At 41.6% G+C, this 22765-nt stretch overlaps 3 protein-coding genes across 8 annotated transcripts in view; 2 read left to right on the top strand and 1 right to left on the bottom strand.

Annotated features, from left to right (window-relative positions):
• LOC146508513 (nectin-2) overlaps positions 1-4898 on the bottom strand; it is an 86344-nt gene extending 81446 nt beyond the window's left edge. For 4 of the 6 annotated variants that reach the window (XM_085177682.1, XM_085177683.1, XM_085177684.1 and 1 more), the window contains exon 1: positions 4094-4892. In XM_085177682.1, the coding sequence (XP_085033808.1) occupies positions 4094-4181 (88 nt within the window). In that variant the 5' untranslated portion in view covers positions 4182-4892. Of the gene's footprint in view, positions 1-4093 lie in introns of all 6 variants that reach the window. The other 2 variants (XM_085177686.1, XM_085177687.1) reach the window with 2 other exon arrangements.
• Positions 4899-7132: 2234 nt separating this feature from the next.
• g6fl (g6f-like) lies at positions 7133-19389 on the top strand. Its single transcript, XM_085177681.1, has 11 exons — positions 7133-7317; positions 8193-8525; positions 9940-10206; positions 10514-10549; positions 10850-11182; positions 13540-13815; positions 17594-17716; positions 17928-18001; positions 18229-18255; positions 18618-18664; positions 18956-19389. Exons 1-11 carry the CDS (start codon positions 7245-7247, stop codon positions 18975-18977), a joined length of 1611 nt encoding a protein of 536 aa, XP_085033807.1. The 5' UTR covers positions 7133-7244; the 3' UTR covers positions 18978-19389.
• Positions 19390-19439: 50 nt separating this feature from the next.
• abhd16a (abhydrolase domain containing 16A, phospholipase) overlaps positions 19440-22765 on the top strand; it is a 14535-nt gene continuing 11209 nt past the window's right edge. Inside the window, exons 1-3 of the mRNA XM_085177679.1 lie at positions 19440-19587; positions 22413-22469; positions 22574-22640. Coding sequence (XP_085033805.1) covers positions 19486-19587; positions 22413-22469; positions 22574-22640 — 226 coding nt within the window. The 5' untranslated portion in view covers positions 19440-19485. The remainder of the gene's footprint in view (positions 19588-22412; positions 22470-22573; positions 22641-22765) is intronic.

Below are 22765 nucleotides of genomic sequence, written 5' to 3'. Positions count from 1 at the left end.
GAGCTGCTGGCTTTGGCTCTCTTGTCACAGGAAACCCACTATCATTATTACAAGTTGCAGGATAAGCCTCGTTTAAGGCAGTCAATTAAATGAGCATGGAGTTGGGGAAAAAAAGAAACTCCTCACATCTGATGTCTGTAGAAGATAACAGGGTTGCTGATGAGGATAACACTTGCCTTCCTGAAACAAACAGTAATACACATGCAGTGTCATTCTGTGATGTGTCGCCTCCGCCCTATTATTGGAATGTCATCTGACTTACAGTGCAGCCTCAGGTTACATCGCCCATGCATCTGCCTCTGTGGTATACTATGTGGCCTAAAACGCAACAAGATGCAGTGGCTGGCGCGCATCGACCCCCTCTGCTCCGCTCCATCCATCCAGTCTAATAATATTTGCCAAGTCAACAATAAACCTGATGGATCTTTTGTGTCTGTGGTCACTGGTAATGAAAACTCTATGGAGCAAAGTAATCTCACTAAAACCTGATTTATCAAAATAGCTGTATACCTAAAATCCGGTAAAATGTCAAGGATCAACAATTTAATCAATTTAGCTACCATATTGGTTTTAAAATGAAAAGTGCCTTGTGCTAAAATGTTTTCAATGCGTCAGTTAAAAAGCTTCACATTCGTCACAATTTTATAGTGGGATAAGTGGTGCTTCATTTCTGAGCGACCATTAAATATTACCAAGTCCTGCACCTGGAAAAAAAAACAACAAGTAGTATTAAAAAGCTGTCTAAATCATTAGGCTCATCTGGTGAAATGCCAAAGCTTCAATCATTTCACAATTTTGTTATTCAAAATTAATTGGGACACATTTGCCAAACACTGCCCACGTATAAAGGGAAATACAATGAATTGGCATCAATCTCATGTCTCCATTAAGCCATAAATTCAAGAACACTTTTATGTCTGAATCAACAAACCTTTAATGGCGACCATAAGCGAGAGGAAGACGTTATTGATGTGTCATTTAAACAGAAACGCTCAGGGAGTATGCATGTGTGCGTGCATGTGTGCGTGTGTGTTTTTAACAGCACATATCACAGTCGGGACGAGATTTTCTTTCACACGTACAGAAGCACACACCTGACCTTTTCAAAATCCTTCTGACATTTACGGTGCTGGTGCAAAAGGGTGAGGACAGCTCATTTACATAATGATAGGACCAAACCTCAACAGCCATTAACACAAAAAACTAAAGCCAGACTGAAAACTCCTCGCTCCACTGAGACTAATGAGATACTAAGGACTTACTTTTTTCTTCCCCTTTATTAGCATTGAAAAGAAAAAAAAAACTCCTCTCATGATCCATCAATTACATTCCTCTTAATAGACAGAGTCTAGTGCTCTTCCTCTGTTGTAATGATGAATTGTTCCAGACTTGGCAGGAATACACTGTTTCACACCATGTGGAGGGAAACTGTTAGACCTAATAGTATGAACTATTGCACACCGAGGACTGCCAAAAGAAAGATCAGTACATTCGAGTCAATCAGTATCCATGCTAAGTACATCTGTGTATGTGTGTGTGTCTGTGTGAGACTGAACAGGGTGGGCAGTTAATGATTGTGAAAATGCTGTGGTTTTTTCAGTACTTTGATATTCTACTGCATAATCATATTAGCTGGTGTGACTGTAGCTGTAAAAAGAATACAGCTCTGAAATCCTACAGTCACGACAGGCTATGGTAAGGTCATGTGGTTTATTGTCCTGTCTGGCTGCATGTTGTTCCTGTCATAAACAGCACAGCCTTGAGTTCGAAGAGAGGTGGGGGGAGGGAGGGAGGCCATCTGAATAACCCAATCACTACCATCACCCACACAAAAGCTCTGGACAGGAAAGAATAAAAGACAGCAGAAAAAAAACAGACGGAGACAAGAACAAGGCCTCTGTATGTAGTGGACAGCAGCGGTGGGGGAGGGAGCGCGTGCTTGGCGGGAGGGAGGGAGGGGGAGAGATTTCAAATGACGGTGGGAAAGAGGGTAGTCAGGGCGTCGCCTGTCTTAATCAGTTGCTGCCTGTTGCGTTTTCCAGCCAATCCAGAAGCTCAGCCACATCAATCCAACGCACAAAAGCAGCGGGCCGCTGAAAAGCCACCTGTTTTTGCTTGAATCTGAGGAGAGTCGTCAAGAATGGCTTTGCATACTTTTCTGAATGCTTTCAGGTATACAAAAGATTAAAAAAAACACAACAACAATGGCTTATTTGTGAGCGGAGAAGGACAGAGTCTCTTCTCCCAGCCCCGACCCTGCATGCCCACCGGTTTCTTGGACGCCCAGCCAGCCACCCCCTGCAAACACGCAGCTTACTCAGCCATAAAGACAATACTCCCACAGCCTCATACTCCCCCACTTTAAAAATTAAAAAAACAAAAAACAAAAACAAAACACTCCCCTCACGTAAGCCCACTGTTCTTCCAATAAAAACATCTCCTTGGTAATGGGCCAAAGCCTTTCTGACCCACATCCATGGTTCGTGGTGATCTTGGGGGTCGGGGTTGGTATTATAGTTCAATTTCAGAGCTTAAACTGGCAGGCCACTTGTCTGCTGAACTCAGAAATATTACAGAAGCCAACATAATTAAAAACCTATCCAATTCAATATTGAATTGGATAGGTTTTTACATTAAAGCTGGGCCATGTTAAATTGAAAACTTTGCAGAAAATTAATGAACTTCTTTCGCTCTCAGATTGAAGCTGGAGAAGTGGAGGTAAGTGGTTGCTGTCAAACCTCTAGAGGGAAAAGTGAAGGTAAAAAAATGCAAAAGGAGACCAGTAAACGGTTTCAGTTCCCCATAGCATATTAACCAAAAGGAAGTCAGACAGAAGCCCCTTTTGAAAAAAAAAGGAAAAAATACTAAAAATGAAAAGAAAAAGCCACGTTTGTGCCTGCACAGGGAATGCCTTGCTTTTGTCCTCACTCATAAATATGTAAAGCCTTTTGTTTTGTTTTCTCCACTTTTCTCCCTCCACTAAGAGCACTTCATGTTCTGTAAAATGAAATCGGACAAAAAAGGTCCACTGCATGAATAACTCAAAAACTGCAATTAAAAAAAACAGCACAACCCGCTCACTATTGAAAATGTATACTGTAGCTGTGCCAGGACTTTAGATCTAGTCCTACATTCCTGCCCCAATTACAGGAAAAAAGAACAACAAAATACCCAGTCTAGTGAGGAAAGGCAGCGAGAATGTTGAACTGGTTTCCTGCAACATATTCATATGCTAATAGGTTAAGTGCATACCAGGAATATTTTTAGGGAGCCCTACGGTCGCGGTACCTGTACACTACCTGAGCTCAAGCAGACAGGGAAACAGCTGAATTATTAACGCGAGCAGGCGTGGCCAGTCACTTTGCTTAAGTAATAGACGCCAGATTACATTAAAAAAAAAAAATCCAAGCGGTACACTGAAAGAAAATCATGCGCAAGTTCCATCTAGATATTAGCCAGAACGGGCCATCCAGTTCTTGCCCCCTCTGTCAGTTTCAGTGTACATTCAGAGCCGTTTCCAGACCAGTTTTCGTCAATCCGTGGATACGGGAATGAAAAGGAGCAGGGAGGGGGGCAGTGGGGATGAAATGGGCTTTAAGGTGGGAATAGGAGTACGAAGGATAGACTGAAACAGCGCCTAGGTTTAAAGAGGGGTAGTCACCAATGAAGCGCAGAAGGCACCTCGCCTCAACACCTTGCTCCACAGAGCCACACCTTAGGGAAACTAAACATGGCGTTGAGTCACCGACCGAAACTCGGGTCAAAGACCGATGGGCCTGGTTTACCATCAAAACCTCAGAGAGAAATAATTAAAATAAAGAGTTCTCTCTCTGACCACCGCACTTCGCGTTAGTCTAGTCAAAACTCAGAGAAAATCCGACGAGTTAAAGCGAAGAGTTAAAGCGTCGCCTGTACAGAAAGCAAGGAAATCACCTGCTGGATTTTCTTCGCCCGTCACCGCCCTGACAGGTGGTAGTCAGGTTTAAATTGGTCTTCTCCTAAATTATTCAAGCTCGGAGAAGAAAACGGAAAACAAGACGGTGTCGGCAATGAGCTGGACACCACTGACTTGTTATAAGTGATCTTTTCTTACCGTGCTGTAGAAGTATCGACGAAACCAAGCAGAGCAGTCCTATAATTTTTGTGCATTCAGGCCAGATTCGGGAGTCATGTCTCGCCATGGTTGATTACGGTCCGCTAAAACCCCAGGAACGAAGGCTCGCCGAAATAAATAGGGCTTTGAGAAGAAAAAAAAACTTCAAATAAAGGTCAACTTCCGACTAAAATCTCACTCAAAGAATAAAAACTTGTTTGGTTACAGGACAGGTCAAGAGTCCGACAGAGATTCTTGTTTGAAGTGTCCCTCGTTCGTCTTTAAAGCTAAATGCGCTAAAAACGAATGGAAATCCTTGTGAATTCGTCCTGGCAGCGCACAGGTGAATAGTTCCTCTCCGCCGGTGTTCAGGATGTGAAGAACTGCTGCTTTCTTTCTCTTTCTCTCTCTCTCTCTGCTCCAACAACTATTTCCTGCGTGTGAGCGCGCGGCTGTAGAACTGTGTGTGTGACTGAGGTGATGTCATCAGGCGTCACAGTCCTTATCCTTTCCACCCCCCTCCGAAAAAAAACAATTAAGATTAGCAATGGCAGGCGGGGGGGCTCAGAGAACAACTTGTTGAAATTGCTGAAAGAATTTTTCCCTGGAATACAACCTGCACCTAGATACCATCCAAACTACGCAGCAGGTTTTAAGTCAAAGCGAATTTATTTGTACAGCCCAATATCACAGATTTGCCTCATGGAGCTCTCCAATCTGTTCACCACACAGCACCCGCTGTTCACAGACCCCCGATGATGAACTGTACCAAAGACGAAAATGGGAGGAAAGACACCAGAGCAGTGATCTCTCTTCTTTGACGGGCAGATGCGCAGTGGAGCTGGTGCGTAAAGAACAGAGTCACACAATTTATGTGCTTCACTTTGAGGGGGAGATTTATTCCTTCAAAAGCATCAGGATGATACCGTTTTCACAACCCACTTCCAATTAGGGCACTGCCAAGTAAAATAATCTCACCAGCAATTTGTGTAGACTACTAATTGTTGCCAACAGAAAAGTGACTTACAACCTAAAACTATATTTAAAAAAAAAAAAACACGCCAGAAAACAAAACAACAACATAAAGTTAGCTTACCCAATTCCTCCGAGTCATGATGAAATAAAGCAGATGATGCTTACGCCCTCTGCTGTCTGCTTCTGCGCACAGACGTGACATTAGCTCATATAAACCCCAGAACAGCAGATGCCAAAATCAATAAGCATTCATTAATGAACGACAAAATACGAAACCAGTGGCAGCCACAAAAATCAAATCACAAGGAAACAGCTTCTCGTGTGTCTATTTGCAGACTCCAGCACACTCATTGTTGATGAGATTTTTTTCTTCTACAGAATAACTTCCAATTCATTTTGCCCTATTTTCCTCTGAAGCAGGGTGCACACTAGCATAGCAATGGCATTATCTGGTTTAGGTCTAATCCCTATACCCAAGTGTTTTACAGCCAATGTAATTACATCTCCGTAAGTCCCACAGTTTAAACCATGTTGCCTTCTTCCTGCCGTTCTCTTCCTTTTCTCAGTTCCCCTCAAGCGTCTTATTTCCAGACTATTTCTGAGATGCAAATTCTGAAGACGCTGATAGTGATCAGAGGTCAAGCAATGGTGTGCACACCTGAAAAAACAGCTGTAAAATATATTTTTCTTTTAGACTTCTTTTCCTAAAAAGGAATTCATTCTGCCTCCTGGCTCTGTAGCAGTGTTAGAAGACCAGCACAGTCATGGGAAGTGAGCGAAGACCACCCATACCTGCACTGCTGCTGCTAAATCTTATGCATTCATGGGAGAATAGGAGCTTTAAAGAAAGTCCCCACCAAATGGAGGGTTTCATTCCTTTTCCTTCCCACACTCATCCATTTTTCATACCCGTACCAAATCGACCTTCACACCTTCCACTTACCAGCCACTACCCACTTTCTTTACACAGTACCTCAACTCCTTTTTTCTCTCCATCTCATACCCTTACACCTTCCCTTCATTTACACTTCACTTTCATCCCCTTCCTAATTTCTCCTTCCTTCCTTCCTTCCTTCCCTTCCTCTCTCCCTCTTCCCATGTCATTCAGTTTTCTTTGTCCACTCGTCCTTCACTCCTCTCTGCTATTCATCCCGTCCTCCATCCTCATGCTCTCCAGGGGTCTGTGGCAGTGATAATGAAGCCCATAGTTAACAGATATTAGCTCATTGGCAGTGGCTTCATTAGACAGAGCCAAGGCTTATGGTGATTATTTACCCATAGAGGAGGGGCCACAGGATCAGCACCACGTTCTTTGTCAGCAGCCACAGGCTTCTTTGAAGTCACACTGTCTCTGTTCCCCTGCAACACTCTCTCACACTTCTTCTCTCCCCGGGTTTTTTTATTCTGTCTGAGCACCTCTCCTTCCACATTTCTCCCCCTCGTGCTGCTCTTAATTTTTTTTCTCTCTTTCCCCGTCATTAGACACCCACAATACATATCTACTTTCTCTCCCTCTCTCTCTCTTTCACTATCTCTCTTCACCGCCCCCATTCACCCAATGGTAATTATGGAAAAATCTGTAATAGTGCTCAGAGGAGCTGATAATACCTTTAGCTTAATTAAAGACATTTATGGGATGTAAAGACATGTAGCCTAGGGGTTGCAGTGCACCCACACCAACCCAAGCTCTTTATTTCTCGCTTTTTCATCTCCCTCAATCCCTCACTTTCTGTTATTCTTATCGTTTTCTCAGTTTCACACACACATTGTGATACGCACATGAGTACATGTTCATTCCTTTTGTCAAACTCGGCGTTGGGGTCAGAAGTTCTGTTACTAATTGCCCTGAAGTTCAGCTCGCAAGTGTTGTAAAACATTGTACACCAACATTATGGTAATGCCCGTGTATGTAGTTTATCAGCTCCATGCACACATACATGACTGGAATAATAACAGTCTTTTCCTGCTGATTATGTCCATTCTGGTTGCTCCATATCCTGTTCGGCTCAAAGATGTGCAGCAAAAGTTGTTAAGATGCCACTCAGGCAAACCAATAATATTGGAGGATGCAGAAAAATACTTCTTGCTGTTCTGAAGAAGAGTAAGAAAGGTCACAGTGTCAGAGACAGAGACAACTGGTGCAGTGAGAGTGGTTTTTCTTTTCTTTAAATCTGTGATGGAGGCTGGTTTTCTCACCTTTATTCTTGCTTCCTTCTCTGTGGTATATTCTTGTCGCGTCGGCATCACAGGTACGAACCGATTTCTGTGATTTTTGGAAGCACATTTTTAAACTGAACTTGAAACTATTCATGCTGAAAACACTGCCTTCATTTCCCAGCAATTACAGCTTTTGTAGTGCAAACTTTAATGAATTCACGGCTCTGAATGTAAATTATGATGATGAGTCACACCTAGCGAGGCTTGTTTTGTTGTCCCAGAGGGTCAATTTAAAAAAAAAACAACTGTACCTACTGTATCTTTTACCAAGTTAAGAAGAAGGAAAAAAAAGCTTTCTTCTTTCCTTTTGCTGTTTGCCGTTTTTGCCACCTGGTCCAGTTTACCTTGCTATTTAATCCTATGCAGCACCGATATGCCCACAGTTATCATAAGATGGAAAAATCCACAGTATTTGTTTTTCTGAAATGCATTTTATATTCATTTGAAGCAAATGTGATGCTTTAGTTGTCTGTTTTACATAAATCGAGTTGTTATCTCCCGTAGTCTTTTTAGTGCAAAGTTCTTTTTGTTACTATCCATCCACAGCAGCACTACAAGGAAATACTGTACCGTCTGGGGAAACAAAGAGAGGAATTCTGTGCTAAAAAGACTTTGAAAGATCACCATTATGTATGACTGACTCTAACAGCAGAAGCCTCATAATAGCCTCAGCTAAACTCATCTAAATCATTTTTACTCATAAATAGGGATGAGGATTAACTGTAATAGTTGCTTTTACTCTACGTATGGCCATGTGTAGAGTCATTTCTTGAGTTGAAAAACATAATCCTGTCCTTTGCGCATAAGATTAAAAAAACTCAAGCAGTAAAGCAAGACTATATTTTCAATGCATTTCATCTTCAGGAATTAATCTTTTATAATGACAAACATGTCTATTCTCCTTCAGATTGGAACGATGTTGTGGTGGTCAGAGAAGGAATGCTTACCACTTTGATCTGCAATGACACAAGTGTGAGAGGGGCTGTGACCATTAACTGGAAGGTGAAGCTATTTTGTACAAATGAGTGGAAACTGATCATGTTAGCCAGTGCAAATGAAAGGATCTCTGGAAGTGCCTTGAAGCCATCCATGCAACTGACTGACTCTAACTTTAAAGACAGTGGGGTTTTCTCACTGTCTTTAAAGCCTGAAGCAGCAGACATTGGTTTCTACTCATGCTTGATACGACAACAAGAGAAGATACTCAAGGAGGAGATTATCCTTTTAGTCATCCTTACAGGTAGGAATAACAAGACGTTACAGTGCATTTGAAAGATACTCCTACTAACATGTCATCAAAGATTTTCAGATATATAAAGTATGCATATGTGTTTATACAGATCTATAAATGATTAAAGTTCCCCTCCAGGTAATTTGTGAGATCTAAACACACTCATCGTTAAATAAAGAATTTTGTAATGCGGTTTTCAAGAACTATCAGCATGGCTGCATGGCAGTGTAATGGTTAGCACAGCAAGAAAGCTGTAGGTTGAAACCTCCTGCTTGATTACATGAAGTTTGGATGGGGTTTTCTCAGGTACTCCATCTTCTTGGTGCTTCTAAATCAACTGTAGGTGTGGATGTGAGGGTTCTCCTTGTGTTTACCTTCCCTCCCTCCAAATTCAGTTCAGTTCTGTTTATATAGCACCATTTCTCCAAGTCGCCACAAGGAAATTTACATTGTAGGTAAAGACCCTACAATAACACAATCAGATGACCCTCATGAGCAAGCAGTTAGTGAGTGACAGTGGGAAGGAAAAATGTGGTCTGTCTTTATAGTCCCTGTCAGACCATGACGAGGGCTCGAGCCCACCACACCTAGCAGATAAGCAGTTAAGAAAACAGATAGATGAATTTCCAAATGTTACTACAGGACACAAGCTGCCACTGAAAAAGTCTGTTCTCAGTGTTTGTGAGTCCAGGCTTCAACAGTGTATTTTACCTATTGGATCACTGACTTCCAAAGTAGTTGTGATGTCTGTCCCAGATCAGTCTTCTGGGTACTCATCTTTAAGAACACATTTTAGGTCCACTCAGAGAAACTTTCCACTTGAAGAGCTTTCATGTGTCTCTGAACATCCATCATTCTGTAGAGTCCCACATCCAGGAGAAGAAATACCAACTAAATCTTTTAGTGGAGGGAGACTTTAACTTAGTTGTTTTTGATTTTTCTGTGTTTCGGCTCCTCCATGCTGTTCTTTCCTTTTCTTTTAAATCTCTCTATGTTTTTTTTATACACAGTTATTCTTCGCAATGCTGCATAACTAAAAGAATATTATTTGCTTTATTTATAAATGACATCAAACAGTATATGTAGGAAATTATCTTTTCTGCAACCACACTTTTATTTCGTAACATCTGGCACATCTTCTTAACTCAAGTAGTGCACCTATATATGCAACTCGGTTTACACTGTTTTATTTGAACATTTAATCCACTGCATTCCAGAGGGAAACACTGGACTTTAAAACCTACTAGATTTATGTTGATAGTTACACAGCAGATAAATAATTTACTTGCAATCGAAAGGAGCCTCACATCATCCAGATACAGCAATAAAAGGCTGTTTTTGCCTGCCACAATGAATGTTTGTTTAAATGCCTGGAGAATTAAGTGCCTTTGCACAAATTAACTCTTTCCTTTCTCATCTCCAGTCAGCGTCGTCCCCAATGTACCCATTCCTCAGTACAGCACCCTGCGGCTGATTGCCAACGTCACTCCTGACTTTGCCTTCACAAAGGTCACCTGGGCAGGACCTGGTGATATTACACTGAAGAGCGAAAAAAAGTCAAAGACCAACACTGTGGCCAAACTACCACAAGTTCTGAACAACGATGATGGTGCTTATGTCTGTATGGTTTACCCCCGGGGTAACAGCAGCAGCCGTCTCTTTGCTTTCAATGTGGATGTAACAGTTTCTGGTAAGGCTGACTGGAAGAAGAGAAGCCGTGCAGAAGCATTACAAGCTAGAATGCATTTGTTGTTGCTTTTATTGATGGTGCAAGTGGGCATCAATGCCAGAAACTCCAGCAACAGCATTATTTATTTAGAAGTCTTGTAGCTACAGTTCTTCAAAGTATTTACTTTTATAGACCAGTTTCAAGACTCAAAAGCAGAGTGTAGATCTGCACTAAAATCCAGCTAGTCCTCCTGTGAATATTATAGTTGCTACATTTATGTATTATTCATTATTTGCTTTTTGCCCCCCACCCAACCCCATCCCCACAGCTGACAAAGTGGCCTCATTCACCAGTATAACACATGGTAAGTAACTCTGTAACATAAGCAGTCTGAAAGTCCTGTGTCAGCAGTTTGGTAATCAGGCAGAGCAGAATGCAAGAGCAGAGCTGAAGAAGTGACTCTGAGCATATAAGAATGTAATCCCTATTGTTGAAGGAATTTTTTTCCCTACTGTATCTCCATTTCCCCACTTTCTTGCTATTCTGTTTATAGTTTCTCTACCCCACTCTTCATGCATCCACTTTTTAAGTCTGAATCCCCCATTCATGTGTCTTCTTGGACAGTAATGTCTCCATATCTGTCCTCCTCCACCCTTTCCTGCAGGTCCTCTGATCTCCACTGCCATTCAGGCTCACACATCCTTCCTCTTAACCTGTCCTGGTGTTGTGGGGGACTATGTGCAGGTGCACTGGGTTCCTCCAGACACCAGAAATCAATATAATATGAAGAAGGTGTTCCATTATGACCGTTGGAGGGGTACTCTAACGACTAATCAAAACGAGAAACTACAGATGGCTGGTCTACCCTACAACCCAGAGGCTGGGAGCTTTTCCTTTCTGCTGACTCCTGACTTGAAAGATGGTGGCCTCTACGTCTGTGAAGTCTTGCTCAATGACAACATTTTCAGCCAGAGGACGTCGCTCAGCGTGCTGAAAGGTACAGATCGGGGTCAGAGGGAGGAGGCAGTAGAAAGAGGTGGACGGGAAGGAATAAAACAATAGGAGCAGCTCCAGTGGGTCACTGGAGATTAGGACTGTAGGTTTTAGTGTAACATGTGTTAGAATGACATAAAGGATGCTGTTATGCAAGCATCTGTGATAAAAGAGATACATGAAAAGACAAATTGTCTTTATTCTCCTTGACACAGATTCTAGAGAGATTTTAGACTTTTAAATTTGCTGGACGAATTTAAGCGCTGCCTTCAAAATATATTACTACAAGCTTTGTGAACAGTTGATGTATGTATGTGTGTATATATATATATATATATATATATATATATATATATATGTAGGTATGCATGGGTGGATGGATGGATTTTATTTGGTCTTTTAATCATAAAGTATGCCATATGTTTTTGTGTTGAGCTGAAATCCTGCAAAGGCCATAACATATGACTCACTCATCATTTTCATACTCATCAATTCATTCAGTGACCTTTCATGTAATCGCTGGTGGCATCTCCATTTGTTATATTTCTACTTATTCTGTTTTTATTATTATATTTTTTTCATTTTCTGTACACTTTTAAAGCAGTACTTTGACATTAAACGAAACATGCTTATTCACTTTTGTGCTCGGGGTGACGTTATAGATCAAAATAACTTGCTTTGTTTGGCTTAGTATCTAACTGATGATTAACACAAATCTTTTTTTGGCTTGAAAATTTCACATTTACCAAGATAGCAGAAAAATTCAAAATATAGCGATACAGAAAAAGTAGCTACAGTTTTTCCAGACAATCAACCTCCTTCTTTTTTACGCCACAATTTTAGTTGCCATTTTTTTTAGTTAATGTCATTGTTTTTTTGTTTTTTTTTATCTTTGTCGTAGTTCTAAGTTATTCTGGATGTGGGAGGAAAACTTTTTAGGGTCAAAATCAGTGGGTCCTCTTTTTTTGAGAACTGTTTAGTTTGCATTAGACTGTGAGGTTAAGCCCATTCTAACAACGTAGATCAGTCTAAAATATGTTAATAAAATCAGCCTCATTGCAGCGTCTTTGCTTGCTGCACAATAAGTCTGAGTATGTTTAAGGCTGTTTGGCAAACCTTAGATATTCTTTCACTGGAAAAAACAAACAAACTTTGTCTTTATACTAAACTAATATAAATGCCTCTTTTGTTCCTCTGCTAATACATTTCACAATGACACTGGACAATGGTGTTGAACTTACCATAGAACAAAAACCGTATAAATTGTGAAACTAAACTATGTGCAGCTTAGTTGCAAAGTCAGTGCAGGCTCAAAGAGTGCTGTAGTGAAAAGAGACTTCCTTCCAGGAGGCCCGTGTCAAGGTGTCATTTCTCCTGCTGAATTGTCCTTGAGCAAGACACCGACTTTTTCTCTAACCCAGTTCAGTGTTCCTACAGACGATGCACTCTGACTGCAGAATAAAGGAAGAGAAAATTTCCTGCAGCCACTGATAAATTACATTATTAAAGGAATACACTGACTTTACACACATGAAAAAGAACATTTGCTCAATTCATAAATTTAAAGGAGGAAAGAAAATCAAGCAGAGTGCTTGTTGATTTTTATGAGTGTGCCTTGGGGAGTTTTCACACTTTGCAGAAGCACACATTATCACCCACATTCACCAAAGCTAATATGCACGCATACACCATGCCCTGTCATGGTGGCCTTGGAGGGTTTTACTAATCACAGTCCCCTTGGCATCCATCACAGTTGTCCAGACATGACCGGGCGATCAGTCACTGTCGCTGTCACCCTGCTTCACATCTGCATCCCATACACACACACGTCCAACCATGCACCACCAATGCACTAATCATGTGATGCATATATTTTTACCCCACCTCATTATAAGTATCATTATGCATGATTATACCTGCTGCCCTCCCACCAAGGCTGTAGGTGGCCCACACTGATCACGCTAATCAAGAGTGAAATGTGTGTGTTTTTTATGTGTGTGTAGATGGGGTCTGTGGAGCTTGATTACACCCAGATGGATTCTCATTCCACTTTGATGAGACACTAAACATCAGTCACAGTCAAGCGATGCATTAGCAGCAAATCAAGTTAATGAATATATATTATTTTGACCCCTTCTCTGAATTGTTCTTTGTTTTTCATATCCCTTTACCTCATTACTCTCTATCTGTCCTTGCCCTTTTCTATATTCACACACTACCCTTTAACACACCTTGTTCCCCCCCGTAACTGCCTTTTCTCTAACTCATCATTCCCACTGACTTCCCTTTATTTCTTTGGTCTCGTTCTTTTTCCGTGTTGCCCTCCACTCATCAGCTTATCACTCCGCATCACCTCCACAGTTAAAATCAAGAAATATTCCTCAAAGATGGAGTTGATCTGCCTCTACTCGGAGCGGTCCCAGGTCCGAAAAGTCGAGTGGAAGCATCACAACGAGAGTCAAAAGCTAAAGATGTCAAGCAGCAGCCTCGGCAGCATCACCACCAGTCTGCCCTTGCCCATCACCTCTGACATAGCAGGAAACTACACCTGCGTTCTCCACCTGATAAATGGGCAGGCCATTCAGGCAACACAAGCTATCACAGTGTCTCCAAAGGTTGTGAAGAATTTGTCCAAAGGTTGGTCTGTTTTCTGATTTTCTTTAGGATCACTATTATATAACACACAACAGTCCTGGCAGACTTCCTGTCTGCTTGGGAATAATTAACCATGAATGTGGATGCTTCCCGGATATCTGCTCCACGAAGCGTTCTATGGCGTATTCAAGCCAACCCCAGGTCAGCTCGTCTGCCAGAGAGCCTTGGGTTTACAGAGACGAAAGCTCGTGACAGATACCATATGTTATGCTTTCTTAATGTAGCTAAAGAGGTCACAGGTCAAAGCTTCTGTACAAAAAGTCTTTGTGATAATATCCAGCTGAATAACTTAACGCATTGGATAATATTCTACTCTGCATTTTATTCTAGAAAATATAAAGCCATATAGGCTATTTTTTTTCTCATCAAACTCACCCAGCTATCTGAGTATAAGAAGACAAGACCTTAGGACATCTCTTCCCACAAAAACTAAATAATTCAAGCTTATTGTATTGGTGGCTGTGGAGGAGCACAGGAGGATGTGACAGTTGAATGAATCCCTTAGCAGAGATGAGTTCACTCCCCATAACCCAATACATCACTTGGGTTGAAGGCCCCCAGAGCTCATCATGATGCATGGTGATGGTAAAGCTATAAGAATAATGCACAGGAAAGAGCGAGCATTGGAGGGTGAATGGTGAGTAGGAGAAGAGATGAGGCAGCAAGATTTTGTCTGATTGGAGTGGTCAGGTTGTGATACATATGCAGCTGCATGAGAAAGTTTTTGGACTTTCTGGATATTCTCATGATAAGCTAAGTCGTGCTTATAGTCAAACACAATCTGACTCAATATGTAGCTAGAAGTTGCACTTTTTATGCACAGATTGAGCACACTGAGTAAATATTTAAAGTCTAGGCTGAGAGAAGTTAGGGTGCTTCTGTGCTCAGGTTAGACTGGAAGTGTGGGCTGGAGATGTGCCTCTTCTTACTAAATACATGCACACAAAGTCAGGTTACTGGCAAAGTCTGCTCTTCTCAAGAGAGACTGATTTGAAGCAACTCTCACGTGAAGATGGCATCATAGAAGTGCATAATGATAGAAAGGGCTCCAAAAGCATTTCTCTCAAGACATGGGTGTTCATGAGTTTACAAGAAAAACTGTCTGCAAGTGGAGGAAAATCAGGACTGTAGCTGCTCTACCTCGGAGTGGGCGTCCTGCAAACATCACACCAATTCTGAGTTCTGACCTCGACCCAACTGAGATGTTGTGGTTTGACCCGAAGGGGGCTGTTCAATCAAGATGTCCCTGAAATACTGATGAGCTGAAACAAGAGCATCTCAAAGATGCGCAAGTCTCAGAAGCAGCCACAGGAAAAAATCCACTGGAGATTGTTGTTGTTAAAGGGGGTTCAGCAAGTTAATAAATTCAAGAGTGTAACAAATTTCCGCCTGCACTCTAGCTGGTAGCTCTGTGTTTGTTATTATTTTTAATCAGATTTGTCTATAATTTTGACTTAGATAAAGATAAGACCACATTTTATGAGTAATCGCCTCATAAATTCTGGTAATTCAAACTATTTCTTGCAACTGTGTATAGAATAAATATGACAAGCGTTGCATTTTTCCAGCATGTCACAGGGAATTTAGACTGAACAGAGTGAAAATTCAAATAATGTGAGTGTTGGATGACCTACTTTTTTTTCTGTTGAAAAGTGGCAGACTGCACAAACACAGCAATAGTGCAAGATAGCACAAAAAATCAAATCATGGTTAATAATGGATAATGTGACAATAAGTAGTGACAGTTTAAGGTTTCTGAACTGGATTTTTTTTCTGGAAGATATCTCGGGTAGCATCATTTTTGTGCTTTGAGCAGGAAGTAAGTGAAGCAAGTTTTTAGTGCACCAAACGACCCATATTTATATTTATAATTTTAGGATATTAACTGAAATGTAAGCCAAGCAGAGTGCATGGTGTAGGAGGTAAAATAACAATGCACTGTCAAAATTCTTTCACCGGTGGCAGAGTTCAAAGAATGCAGAATTGAACCAATTATTGTGCTGAGGAGCACACAACATACTTCAAATGTCAGGGATTTTCTGCAGTCATTTTCCATCTTCAGTTTGTCCATCGTTTGCAAAGCCTTCAAGCAGTTCTTCAGGCACTCCTCCCTACAATTGCAATAATATAAATCACTCCCTACCTCATTTGAGATTAAATAGATGAGGTAAAGAAGTGGCAATGGGGGAAAGAAATAGTAAAGATATAGAGGAAGGTGAAAGAAAGAAAGAAAGAAAGAAAGAAAGAAAGAAAGAAAGAAAGAAAGAAAGAAAGAAAGAAGACAAGTGGTCATGAGAATCTAGGGGCATTTACGCCTCACTTCACTGTGCTCAATTACCATAATTCATGCGTTAAAGCTGGCATGGAGAACTGAGCAGGTCAGTCTTGGGGTCAGCTCTCACTACAATATTCCATTAGCAACCTCTACACTCACTCACCAATCAATTACACCTCACACAGCACATAATGATTGATTATTTTGAAGCTGGCTAAAAGCTGAGACACCAGGGCTAAGGTGAAGCCCAAGGGCCAATCCCCTTTCAAACAAAATGTGTGAAAAGTTGGTGAAAGTTAACTTTACTTTTCACCTGTTTTCTGTCCTTTGGAGAATCTTAAATGAATCTTTTCTTTGCAAGCTCCTTTGACTTAAATGAAGGAGTTAATCATAAATTCTGCTAATTATGTAATTACATAATCAGTCTTTGCAGTGATTGAGAGTGAATGAGGCTTCTCTTGTGTAACCCAAAGACGTTTGTTAGATCTTACTGTTTTGTGCTCTGTCTACAGTTGAGCAGACAGACAACGGTGCGCTTGTTCAGGTGCACTAATTTACACAATCTCTGTGGAAACAGGCGCCACCCTGCTGCTTCCCATGTTGCCCGGTGGCTGTGTTTTGCAAGACTGATGTCACCGTCATTATGCAAACAATCCTGACAAGTTTGATCGCACGCATGTGCTCTTCCCACAAAATTTGACTTGTACAACAGTGAGCTAATGTTGTGCTTATGTAATGTTTGTGATAATCATGCCTACGCTTTTAAACCACCTGTTTTTAAATACTGCATCGGCCGGGATTGGCTGAAAGACTGCAATCCCCCATTGTTTGTCAGTTTGCCTAGAAGCTTTTTGTCGCTGGGATCAGATGTCAAGGGAGTGCAAAGAAAAGCATCTCCAGACTTTACCTACATCATATTTAGAAAATGAGAAATGGAATAATTAGGGTTTTGTTTTTGCATAAACAGCTTTGTGTGGACGTGGCATTTTGCTGAGTTTTTGTTGTTTGTTGTAATGATCAGAGAGTATCTGGTCTCCTTGATACTGCTGCTTTCCGTCTTCTCATCCACACTTCAAATTGACAGCCTTTACTGTCCAGACGGAGGGTCTGTCAGATCGATGTCTTCGAAGCTGCTCTACAGACTATTCATTCTGTCTGTCAGAGTCTTGATTTCCTCGCCTTATTTCACTGCACCCTTTGTCTATGACTGACAGCAGTATGATGCAAATGCATGTAACATGTTCAGGAAATTGGAAGTACAAAATGTCCTAAAATATAGCTCCAAGTGTTAAGAAAAAAAGGTGTCGTCCCCCCCCCGCTCGACTAGAACAAACTGGAGAGCAAACAGCAATAAGTTCCTGGACAGCCTTAATGTCATTCAACCGCACACCATCACCGCTCTCTGAGTTTTATATTAGCACCGTTCTTGGGAAAAATCATGCTTCTCTCTCTCTTTTCTCTTTCTCTCACTTTTTCCTCTTGTAGAGAGTGTCGATGACACCACCTCCTCCCCGCGCCCTTCTCTCGCTGCTTTATTACTCCTGGTGCCCCTGGTTGCCGCAGCTGTCGGTGTGTTGCTATGGAGACAGAGACACATTTCTGATCGCGGTGAGTCTTCTGGCGTTTTCTTTTTTGACAGCTTTCCGTGTTCCGTCCATCTTCGGCCCCTGTTGGCTTCCACTGAGTGATCTGGGCCGTGACATCCTCTGGGGTTGTTGTAATGAATCTGCCCCCCACCCCACTCCCAGCTCCTCCATCCCTGTGCAGCCGAGTGTGTTTGTGTGTGTGTGTACACTAGTAACTGTCTTTTTGTACTCAGGTATCGAGCAGTCTCTGTCTGTCCACTCGGGTGAAGCAGAGAACATCTATGAGAATCCTGAAGATATTAGACAGGTGATGAATTCAACTAAATACCTCCTGATGATTTTTGCCCTGATCTTCCCCACTTCTCCATCACCCCTCTGGTATTTGCTTCCCTCCCCCTCCCCTCCCCCTTTACCGTCTTCTCTCTATAGTGCACTTTTTCTTCCCTCGTCTGCTTCTGTTTTCCTCCGACTTCAAGTGTCCCTCCCTCTCTGTCACTTGATGTTCATTAAACCAGTTTTTTCCCCTCCCAACAGGCCCCTCCCCAGGGTCCAGTCTACATGGTGAGTTATTATGCACTCACACACATGCAGGCACTGTGCATGCATGTGTCTGTGCAAGTAACTGTGACACACATCTTCACTAGTGCATACAAAGTCTCATTCTCTCTATTGCACCCTCCCTAAGCTGTCAGCAGATACGTCTTCCTTCTCACTTCCAGTCTTCTCCTCTAATCTATCAGCCTTCTCTCAGATAAAAACATTGCCTATCAACTGTCACCCTTACATTAGTGGTATTAACAAATCAATCTCATTACACACCAGAGGGACATAAATCTGGCCTGAGTACATCTCTCTATCCTTCTCCTCTCTGTCCCACTCCTTCTCACTCTCTCTCTCTCTTTCCCCTTTCTTCTTTATGTCAGGATTTGAAGCCAAGAGGAGAGGATGATGTCTATAAAGAACTGGAGCGGTAAGCAAACACAGTTGCATCACCTGTGTGTGCTTTTGTATGTTGTGTGTTTGCACTGCCACTCATGTGCCCTTAACATTCTTCTCACACTCACCAATCACCCCAGCCTGAAAATCACTCTGACACTGTGGCATAATATCACGCCACGCGCTGACAGGCAGCACTCCTTCACCCGTGTGCTGTTGTTGCGTGGGCTGTCTCTGTTTGTGTTTAAGGAAGAATAAAAGAGACTGGGGCACTGGAGATTTGTGTGTGTGTGTTTGTGAGTGTGTCTTTGCATTCTGTTTTCAGATACGAGCAGTGTCAAAGCTGATCACCTACCCACATCTCCCCCGTATCCAGCTGTCACATCCGCTCAGCTCCCAGCTGCTGCAGAAGGCCTTTTTAAACACAAGTAACAGCTAAATGTCAGAGTTTGGATTTAAAGAAAAACTTCAGTGCTTTAGGGACATGCTACACAATTGTTTAAATGTTTTACTGTATTCTAAGCTATTGTCAAGTAGTAAAGTTAAAGCATTCTTTACTTAAATGCTTCAAAACCTGTCACCCATGTATAGCAGTTGATACAGTACCCTACTTCTGTATGTCAAATTATCTTTTCATGAGTTAGCTGTCAGTCATATTTGCTGTTATCCAATTTTATAATGTTCTGCAAATAATATGTGTACCAATATTTTATTTTAATTAATATGTATACTAAACTTTTAAATAAAGACTTTGGGTGTAATTCTTGCTTTCATTTCTAAACAAGAAATTCTTAAGAGCGCTTCGCGTTTGAGGTTTTGGTGGGTACGGGCTTCCGTAGTTCTCGTAGTGGAAGAATGGCCGTCTGGATGTGGCTTCGCTGTGTTTTAGGGCCTCATCTTCAACGAATTCATCGTTCCCCGGAGCAGTCTCGACCTGACGGGAGATCGGGAAGGAGGGTACGGATGTGTACAGTATTTTGCATGATTTTTAAAGCAGCTGAGTGCGAAAGATTGAGCAATAATTAATCCTTTCGCTTCCATTTAGCTGCAGCTGCGGCCCGGAAGTGTCAGGTGTTTGTTATTGAAACCCTGCATTGCAATGACATTTTAGAAATGAATGAAAAGACAAGGACGCAACAACACGCTTTCCTTGGTCTCGTTGTGTTTTGTTTCGTCTCGTCGTCTAAGGAGTGGTCATTTAAATTCAATCTATTTTGATGATGTCAAACCGCTTCTGCTAACGCTAGCCAGAAGCCGAGGAGAATCCAGGAGGAACGAAACAGAAAAACAAATAAATTGAATAAAAAAATTAAACTCAAACAGGGACAATTTAAAGGCATAAAAACTGTAAAAAGGAATTTGGGAAGACAGAATTGTAGAATACATTCTGTCTTCAAATTATAATGCTAACAGCTAAGCTAACGTTTGCTAACTTGTATGAAATTAACGATAGATCGAATAAGACCAGAGTGACGCGAAGGAAATTACACCGCAACCACAAAATAATTAATTAAAAGTAACCCTAGAAATTAAATGAGAGCTGGAGATCTAAAGAATTCGACGCTCAGCATCGAATACATACACGTCTACATAGACTTACACACTTTATTAGGTACACCTTGCTAGTATCGGGTTGGGCCCTGTTTTGCTTTAGTTCTTCGTGGTACAGATTCCACAAGGTGCTGGAAACATTCCATTTTGGTTCATACTGTTATGACAGCTTCGCGCAGTTGCTGCAAGTTTGTCAGCCTTACATGCATTATGTGAATCCCATTTCACCACATCTCAAAGGTTTTGGTTGAGCGAGTGGTAGGTCGTTTGAGTGCGGCGAGCTCATTGCCATATTTAAGAAACCAAATTGATAAGGTCTGAGTTCTGTGATATGGTGACTGCTGGAAGCAGCTATCGGAAGAAGGGTACACAGTGGCCATAAAGGGATTGACATGGTCAGCATCAATATTGGGGTAGGCTGTGGTTTTTAAATAAGGCTTAGTTAGTCGCCCAAAGTATACCAAGAAAATATCCCGCACACTCGAGCCGGTGCAATTTGTAGCCTCCTTTTCTATTCTTAGGTGATAAGAGTGGCACCTGGTGTGGTCTAAAGCAGCTGTACACCATGTGTGTAAAGATTCAAGATGCGAAAAAGATTCAAATTCAGCAGATGGTCTTCACTTTGTTTACATGCCTAAATAGTTCTATCTGCAGTTGCACCTAATAAAGTGGCCATTTTACTATATGTGGTGATGATTAAAAGGAAGAGGGAAAAGATCAATAGGAACAGATGTGCAAAAACAAAGCAGTGAATAATATATCCAGTATATGTATGAATATGTACAGATGTTAACGTTCATGAGTACAACTGTGTGTTCACCTGTCACACAAGTGTGCAGTTTTATAGAGCTAATTCTTCCTGTCAGCAGAGGCGAATGAGTGTGTTGGAAATGTGAACGCAGATTGATACTAATGCCATTATCAATTTTGCCTTTAATTCAGACTAAAGCAGTTGATTAGCTTTTTGATTCCAGATCAATTTTATATTTGAGTCTGAATATGATCTGTAAAACGAGAGATGTGCAGATTAAGATGTGCAGAAGGTCCACAATGACATAAATTTGATGTCACTGTTTTCCAACTGTCAGAAAAACATGTTGTCATTGATACGATTCCTGAGGGATGGACACTCAGTTTCCATACTTTGTTGTATAATGTGCTTCATGGTAAATGGCCTGTATTTGTATATAACGCTTTACTAGTCCCTAAGGACCCCAAAGCGCTTTACACATCCAGTCACCCACCCATTCACACAATGGTGATGGCAAGCTACATTGTAGCCACAGCCACCCTGGGGTGCACTGACAGAGGCGAGGCTGCCGGACACTGTCGCCACCGGGCCCTCTGACCACCACCAGTAGGCAACGGGTCAAGTGTCTTGCCCAGGGACACAACGATCGAGACTGTCGGAGCCGGGGCTCAAACCGGCAACCTTCTGATTACAAGGCGAACGCCCAACTCTTGAGCCACGATCGCCCCATTGTCTGTGTGTAATGAATAATAGACAGAATAGGATGTTTTGTCTTTTATGGGGAGAAATCTGTTCATTGACCACCTTCATCTCACTGTCTGAAATGTGTTCAGCCTTTTCCTAATGATTGTTTCATCCTTGTGAATGACTTTATTGATCCTGTTGGCATCTCTTCACCAGTAGACCACAGACTGCTTGAAGTTCTCTAGTTGCATAAATTGACTGAGCTGAGCTTCCACAGATGATCCTGGTTCCTTATATTTCTGCCTACATAAGTAATTCCAACATTTAGCCTTTGCACTCAAACTTTAAAAAGCAATCAGCAGCTTTGCAAATGGCTATAATAAGAAAGGTAGATAAATAACAAAGATGCTGCCTGCAGATTCTGTGTGCTGTGAAGAAGATTATTAAAGTAAGTGCTCAGCAGGTATTTGTGCATAATATAAATGTTCAAATTTGACCATTATCTTCTCAGTCTTGTTTACATTTAGTAGCAGTTGATTCCTGCTACACCACTTCATAAAGTTATCCACCAGTTCCCCAACCACCCCCCCCCCCCACCACCACCACCACCACCACCACAAAGTCATCAGAAAGCCTCTGCAGGCGGCATGATTCAGAGCTGTAATAGAAATTTTAGGTGTACAGAGTGAACACGCATAACACCACTTTTTTTTTTTCTATTAATAACTTGATTTTACGTAACATGAGGGAAACTATTGATGCATGATATGATCAGTATTTCCTTCTCTTTTGCCAGGGATGGAACTACCAACCTAGGGGTCTAGAAAGACACACTGACAGCATTCTTGGCTGGGTCAGTATTATATTGTAATGAACTGTATAGAAAGAAGTAGGTGGAGTCAAATAGAAGTAGATTAAATTAATGATTAGTGATTTGTTTATGATTTCTTCCTCCAGGCTTCAGCACTATGGTCTCTGTCCTACTACAGCTCTCCTCTTCTTCTTTGCTATCTTTACAGGAAAGGTAGGCTGATTCATGAATTGTGTGACTACAGCTGAAATGATTAGAAATGTTAGTCAGTGTGTTGATTATCTGGTTAACTGGAATTTAGTCAGCAGCCATTTTTTACAAGTGATTAATGGAGGAAA

Source organism: Neolamprologus multifasciatus, chromosome 11 (assembly GCF_963576455.1).
Source record: "Neolamprologus multifasciatus chromosome 11, fNeoMul1.2, whole genome shotgun sequence".
Classification (NCBI taxonomy): Eukaryota; Metazoa; Chordata; class Actinopteri; order Cichliformes; family Cichlidae; genus Neolamprologus; species Neolamprologus multifasciatus.
The sequence above is the reverse complement of the archived record's forward strand: the minus strand, read 5'-3'. Positions and strand labels throughout refer to the sequence as shown.

What these genes read in the sequence shown, in the direction of transcription:
- g6fl (XM_085177681.1), top strand. Translation starts at nt 7,245, where the DNA reads ATGGAGGCTGGTTTTCTCACCTTTATTCTTGCTTCCTTCTCTGTGGTA. An exon ending in GAGACACATTTCTGATCGCG is followed by an intron (nt 17,717 to 17,927) that starts GTGAGTCTTCTG and finishes TTTTGTACTCAG; the next exon opens with GTATCGAGCAGTCTCTGTCT. An exon ending in CCCAGGGTCCAGTCTACATG is followed by an intron (nt 18,256 to 18,617) that starts GTGAGTTATTAT and finishes TCTTTATGTCAG; the next exon opens with GATTTGAAGCCAAGAGGAGA.